General features: G+C 60.1%; 3 protein-coding genes across 3 annotated transcripts in view, besides 9 other annotated features; all 3 read left to right on the top strand.

The window, feature by feature from the left end:
• Positions 1–150: 150 nt before the first annotated feature.
• Positions 151–177: a microsatellite.
• Positions 178–260: 83 nt separating this feature from the next.
• Positions 261–291: a sequence feature (A-rich).
• Positions 292–397: 106 nt separating this feature from the next.
• Positions 398–417: a microsatellite.
• Positions 418–452: 35 nt separating this feature from the next.
• Positions 453–475: a microsatellite.
• A 73-nt stretch (positions 476–548) lies between these two features.
• On the top strand, positions 549–887 carry Tco025E_07345 (uncharacterized protein; the record flags this gene model as incomplete). Its single annotated transcript, XM_029374211.1, has 1 exon — positions 549–887. The coding sequence occupies one exon, from the start codon at positions 549–551 to the stop codon at positions 885–887; it is 339 nt and encodes a 112-aa protein (XP_029225702.1).
• A 24-nt stretch (positions 888–911) lies between these two features.
• On the top strand, positions 912–1,310 carry Tco025E_07344 (selenoprotein T; the record flags this gene model as incomplete). The annotated part of the gene is made up of 1 exon (XM_029374210.1): positions 912–1,310. One exon carries the CDS (start codon positions 912–914, stop codon positions 1,308–1,310), a length of 399 nt encoding a protein of 132 aa, XP_029225701.1.
• A 46-nt stretch (positions 1,311–1,356) lies between these two features.
• Positions 1,357–1,389: a microsatellite.
• An 895-nt stretch (positions 1,390–2,284) lies between these two features.
• Positions 2,285–2,309: a microsatellite.
• A 128-nt stretch (positions 2,310–2,437) lies between these two features.
• Positions 2,438–2,483: a microsatellite.
• Positions 2,484–2,975: 492 nt separating this feature from the next.
• Positions 2,976–3,002: a microsatellite.
• Positions 3,002–3,032: a microsatellite.
• A 375-nt stretch (positions 3,033–3,407) lies between these two features.
• Tco025E_07343 (oligosaccharyl transferase-like protein) overlaps positions 3,408–5,549 on the top strand; it is a gene marked incomplete at both ends in the record, with an annotated part of 2,310 nt that continues 168 nt past the window's right edge. Inside the window, one exon of the mRNA XM_029374209.1 lies at positions 3,408–5,549. This exon is cut by the window's right edge and continues 168 nt beyond it. Within this exon, the coding sequence (XP_029225700.1) occupies positions 3,408–5,549 (2,142 nt within the window).

The raw sequence follows: 5,549 nt of genomic DNA, 5'->3' as shown, positions 1-5,549 counted from the left end.
CTACAATAGATTTATGTCGAGANAAGGGGGGGGGTGTGGTGGTGGCGGCTTTCCCTCCCCATGCTGGCCCTCACTCCCTGTCATGAAGGAAGCAGAGCCAAATATGCGTGTAGGCAAAAGGGGCGCCTTTTTTTTTTGAAGATTTGCGTCTCTTTCTTTCCTTTGCCTTCTTTCTTTGTGTGCGTGTGTGATGTCGCCTGCAAGAACTTCTTTTCTTTTTTTTCTCCCTTCTCAATCTCCTCTCGCCGTCTCCTGGTGACGTTTGTTTGTTTTTTGTTTTTTGTTTTTCTTGGGGGGGGGGTTTAGGATTATTACATTTTTTTTTTTGCGCGCCTGCGAGGAAAGCAGGTGCGTGGGATCCCCGCCGTGCGCGTAGGAACAGCGGGGAGGCCCTTTTTGTGTGTGTGTGCGTGTGTGCCTCGTCCTTCGCCGCCGCCAGAGACAAGCGGCTAAAACAAAAAAAACAAACAAACAAGGCTTCTGGCGAGGCAGGAGGCGGCGGTCACGGAAGTGGAGAGGGGGGCAGTTTGGCGGCGCGGCGGCAGGCAATGAGCCGCCCACGCGCCTTGGCCTTGCTACTACTGGCGTTGCTGGCGGCGGCGATGCTGACGCCCGTTGCTGGCGGCGCCGCCGCAGACGCCGACGGAGACGCCGACGGGGATGCGTCGTCCTTCGGGCACCTTGAGATGCTCGAGGTGGGCGACCTGCGGCAGATGCTGCACGAGAAGCAGCAGCCGTTCCAGCACCTGCGCACCAAGCAGGAGCTCATCGACGCCATCGTGGAGCTGCAGAAGCGGGAGGCGCTGGCGGAGAGGCTGCGGCGGCAGCGCGGGGCGGGGGCGGCGCGGCGGCAGCACGTGCTGCGGGTGGAGTACTGCTCCGGCTGAGGCTACCGGCGGCACTACGAGGAGATGGCACACCACATCGCCCGTAGCCTGCCGCCGACCGAGAAGGGGGGGCCCAGCGTCACGTTTGCTCCCTCCGTCCACCCCGTGGGCCCGCTGCGGGAGGCGCTCGCCTCGCTGCTCTCACTGACGTTCGTCGCCGCCCTCGTCGTCGGCCTCGGCGCACCGCTCCTGGCGGGTGTCCTCCCGCCCCACGTCTCGGCGTGGGTGGGGGAGAACCGCGCGAAGGTCATCGGCGGCGGCTTTGTGGCGAACCTCATTGGCGCGAAGCTCCTCCAGTCCGGCGCGTTTGAGATCTTCCTAGACGACAAACTCCTCTTTTCGAAGCTGCAGGAGGGGCGACTGTTGCATGCCGCCGAGCTGGCGGGCCTGGTGCTCAAGGCGCTGGCCGACGCGCCGGCGTAGGCGTGTGTGAGGAGGGGAGCGGGACGGCCGGCGCAACCCCGCTCGAACGCACAGACGCACAGACGCACACACGCACAGAGAGAGAGGGAGGGAAAAACACGCAACGGAACGCGTGTGCGCTCGCAGAGGATGAAGCAGCAGGTCTGCGATAAAACAGGCCCAAGTGCGGGGGAGGAAAGAAAGCGGGCTGCTGCGAAACTGTAAACAGAGAAAAGGAAAAATAAAAAAACCGGCGGGGCACGGAGCGGGACTGCGCGTGCGTGTGCCAGCGTCACGGCGGGTGGCAGATGCATACGACCTCTCACGCCTCACCTTAGGAGGGTGCCTGTCGTTACTGACCCCGCATGACCGCTGTTAAGGCGGCGGCTGACTGTGGGGTGGGGCCTCACTTGAAATAACACGTTTTTTTTCCCCCCCGCTCCCCCTCTTCTACCCCCTCAGCGATATGCATCTGTTTACTTCTCTTTTTTAGTTACATGTATGTACGTTTGTGCGTATGCAGCCTGTGTCTGTGCATGGTGATTGCGGTGTATGATGTGAGGCTCTGTTGCGGTTTTTTTTTTGCATTTTGTGTTTTGTGTCCATGACGAGGCGGCGGAGAAACACTCCCCTGCGGGTGCCCCGTCTCTGAATCTGTGTTCGTCCCGCCCCTCAGCGCACGCCGCGGCCACGCGCCTGCGCTCGCTTTCCTCCGTGCTGCAGCAGCAACAACAACAACTCGGGAAGCGGCACCGGCAGCGTGCGAAGTGACGCGGTTGCGTGGCGTGTGTTTTTTTTTTGAAGGGCGATGAGTTTCTTTTAAAAAAGAAGAAGAAAAAAAACGCCATGACAGAGTCTAAGTGTGTGTGGTGTGCACACGTGCATATGCACTGATAACCCCCATATACGTACAGTTAGACGCACTTATTTTTAGTTGCAGGCAAGCATACATACATTAAATGCCTGTGTGCACGGAAGAATGAAGAAGAGGCCTCTGTGTGTGTGTGTGTGTGTGTGTGTTCTACTAAAGACAAGCAGGAGGGAAAAGATGAACTCCAATGGGGAGGGGGAGAAAAAAAAAGGATCAAACGGCGTAGAAAAAGGAAACGTGCAATGACGAAGAGGAGAAAAGGAAGGTAAAACAACTTAGGGATAGAGGGAGAGAAAGAGTGAGAGTGAGAAAGAGAAAGATAATATATATAATGGGGGGTTGAGCGGACGAAGAAAGTGCGGCGCCCTGCATGCTCCAACTTGTGCTGCTGGGGGTGGCTCTTACGCCACCTCCTTGCACCCTGCCGCTGGATATTTCCGTTGTGTACACCTCCGCTTGCTTTCTCTTTTTCTTTTCGTTTGTTGGGTGGGGGGGGGTTCTCTCTTCCTCTTGCGCTGCGAAGTGGGCGCGTGTAGGCGCCGGTCTTGCGCCCCCTGCACGCGCCCCCGCAGATGTATCGGGCGGCTGAAGGGACCGCGCGCGCGTGCGTGCTGCACCACCCAGGCACTAGGCGACCGGCACCGGGGACCGTGGCGTTCCCCCACCACCCCCCTTTGCGCGGGGGCGGCGTGGGGCTCTCCTTTTTATCTTTGCTTGTTTCTTTGTTTATTCCTGCAGGGTTTGTTGCTGCTGCCGCTGGGGATGAAGCCCCCGTGCCTTCTCCCTCACCGCCTCTCCTCCCCTGAGAAGGAAAAACACACGCAAACGCACACACACACACATATATATATATATATATATATTTGTAGATAACTCTTCGTTGGAGGGTGGGACGGCAGTTGCGGGCCGCCGCGGGAGGTCGCAAGCGAAACGGGTGGGTAGAAAACCGGGGGGGGATCAGTTTTGGCGGCACGAAGGGGGCGGCACGCGCCCGAGGCAGGCGCACAGGAAGTAACTTATAGGCGGCGCCGCGGCGCAGAAGCTGCAAGAGAAATAAAGAAGAAAAAAAAAGGAACGACTGGAAAACTCAGCTCCTCTGGGAAGCACAAAGGCTTTAGAAAAAAAAACCGTAGAAAGACATACTTGGGCGATTAAAGACGAAAATCACGAGAGCACTATACACGGCCACGCGAGAAATAGACAAAGGCAGTACATACTTCCTTGCGCCTTACTCCACGCAGTGAAGGATGGCTGCCCCGGCGCTGAAGCTGCTCGGGAAATATCCATTTCAATACCACGCAGCAAAAAATGCATTCGGCATGCTCGCCGCACTCTGCGTGATATTTGCCATCTACCGTGCCTACACCATTCGCTTGCTTTCCATTAAGCTGTACGGCAAGGTGATTCACGAGTTTGACCCCTGGTTCAACTTCCGTGCGTCGCAGTACCTTGACGAGCACGGGTGGTACGCCTTCTTCCACTGGTACGACTACATGAGCTGGTACCCGCTTGGTCGCCCCGTCGGCACGACCATCTACCCCGGGCTGCAGCTCACGAGCGTCGCCATCCGCAGGGGCCTCGCCATGCTGGGGGTGAACATGACAATGAACGACGTGTGCGTTTACATCCCCGCATGGTTCGGGGGAATTTCGACGCTTCTTTGTGCGCTTCTGGCGTATGAGGCCTCGCCCTCGTTAACTGTGATGATGTTTACGGCAAATCTCTTTGCCATCGTCCCCGCCCACCTGATGCGCTCCATGGCGGGCGAATACGACAATGAGTGCATTGCGATGGCGGCGATGCTACTCACGTTCTACCTGTGGGTGCGCTCGCTGCGTGGCCCCGGCTCCTGGCCCATTGGTGTGCTGACGGGGCTGGCGTACGGCTACATGGTGTCCACCTGGGGCGGTTTCATATTTGTCCTCAACATGGTGGCGCTGCACGCCGCCGTGTGCGTGCTTACCGACTGGCTGCATAACAGGTATGACGGCAACCTGCTGCGGGCGTACTCCCTGTTCTTTGTGGTCGGCACGGCGATCGCGACGCGCGTGCCGCCGGTGGGGTGGACCCCGTTCAGCTCCTTGGAGCAGCTGCTGGCGCTGCTGGTGTTTATTTTCATGTGGGCGCTGCACTTCTCCGAGGTCCTGCGGAGGCGCGCCGACGTGCCGATACGCTCCTCCAGGGCGCTGCAGATCCGCGCGCGCGCGTTTATGGCCACCTGCGCCGCGCTTTTCCTGTTCGCGGCGCTGCTGGCCCCGCAGGGGTACTTCGGCCCCCTCTCCTCCCGCGTCCGCGCCCTCTTTGTGCAGCACACCCGCACCGGCAACCCTCTCGTGGACTCCGTCGCCGAGCACCGCCCCGCTAGCGGGGATGCGCTGTGGCGCCTCCTGCACATCTGCCTGCCGCTGTGGGCGCTTGGAACTTTTGTTCACCTCACCTTTAGGGAACTGCAACGCGGGCGGGCCACCACCTTTCTGCTTCTCTACTCCATTGCGGCGTTTTATTTCAGCTGTCGCATGTCCCGGCTGCTGCTGCTCTCCGGGCCCGTGGCGGCCGCCTACTCTGGCATCTTCCTTGGCGGGATATGCGACTGGGCGGCGAAGCTGCTCTTCTGGGAGGCGGAGGCGACGCCGAAGCCGGCGGTGGCTGGCAAAAAACACTCCCCACGTGGCGGCAAGACGGCAACGACAGTGTCGACGTCCAACGACGCGGCGTTGACCCCGCTGCAAGTGCTGCAGAAGTGCACAGCCGCGTGGCCCTGCGGCATCCGCCTCGGGGTCGCGGTGCTGGTGTTTGCCACGGTTCTCCTCAACCCGCTGGGGGAGTCGTTTAACACGTCGTCACGGCAGATGGCGTACGCCTTCGCCAACCCACGCCTCATGTGGTACACGCAGAACCAGCACGACCAAACGACCTTGGTGGACGACTACTACGTGTCGTATCTGTGGCTGCGCAACAGCACCCCGGCGGACGCCCGCGTTCTGGCGTGGTGGGACTACGGCTACCAGATCACTGGGATCGGGAACCGCACCAGCCTCGCCGACGGCAACACGTGGAACCACGAGCACATCGCCACCATTGGGAAGCTGCTGACGTCGCCGGTGGCGGAGGCCCACGCGCTGATACGCCACCTTGCCGACTACGTGCTGATCTGGAGCGGCAGCGAGGCCGAGGACTTGATGAAGTCGCCGCACATGGCACGCATCGGCAACAGCGTGTACCGCGACATCTGCCCCGAGAACGACCCGCTGTGCTCCCACTTCGGCTTCGAGAACTACGACTTTAGCCGCCCCACGCCCATGATGCGGCGGTCGCTGCTGTACAACCTGCACAGCGCCGAGGAGGGCCCCGGTACGGTGCTCGGCAAGAGGTTCAAGCTCGCCTACCGC

This window comes from Trypanosoma conorhini (assembly GCF_003719485.1).
Source record: "Trypanosoma conorhini strain 025E chromosome Unknown Tco_14.4_contig_00560, whole genome shotgun sequence".
NCBI classification, from domain to species: domain Eukaryota; phylum Euglenozoa; class Kinetoplastea; order Trypanosomatida; family Trypanosomatidae; genus Trypanosoma; species Trypanosoma conorhini.
The sequence above is the reverse complement of the archived record's forward strand: the minus strand, read 5'-3'. Positions and strand labels throughout refer to the sequence as shown.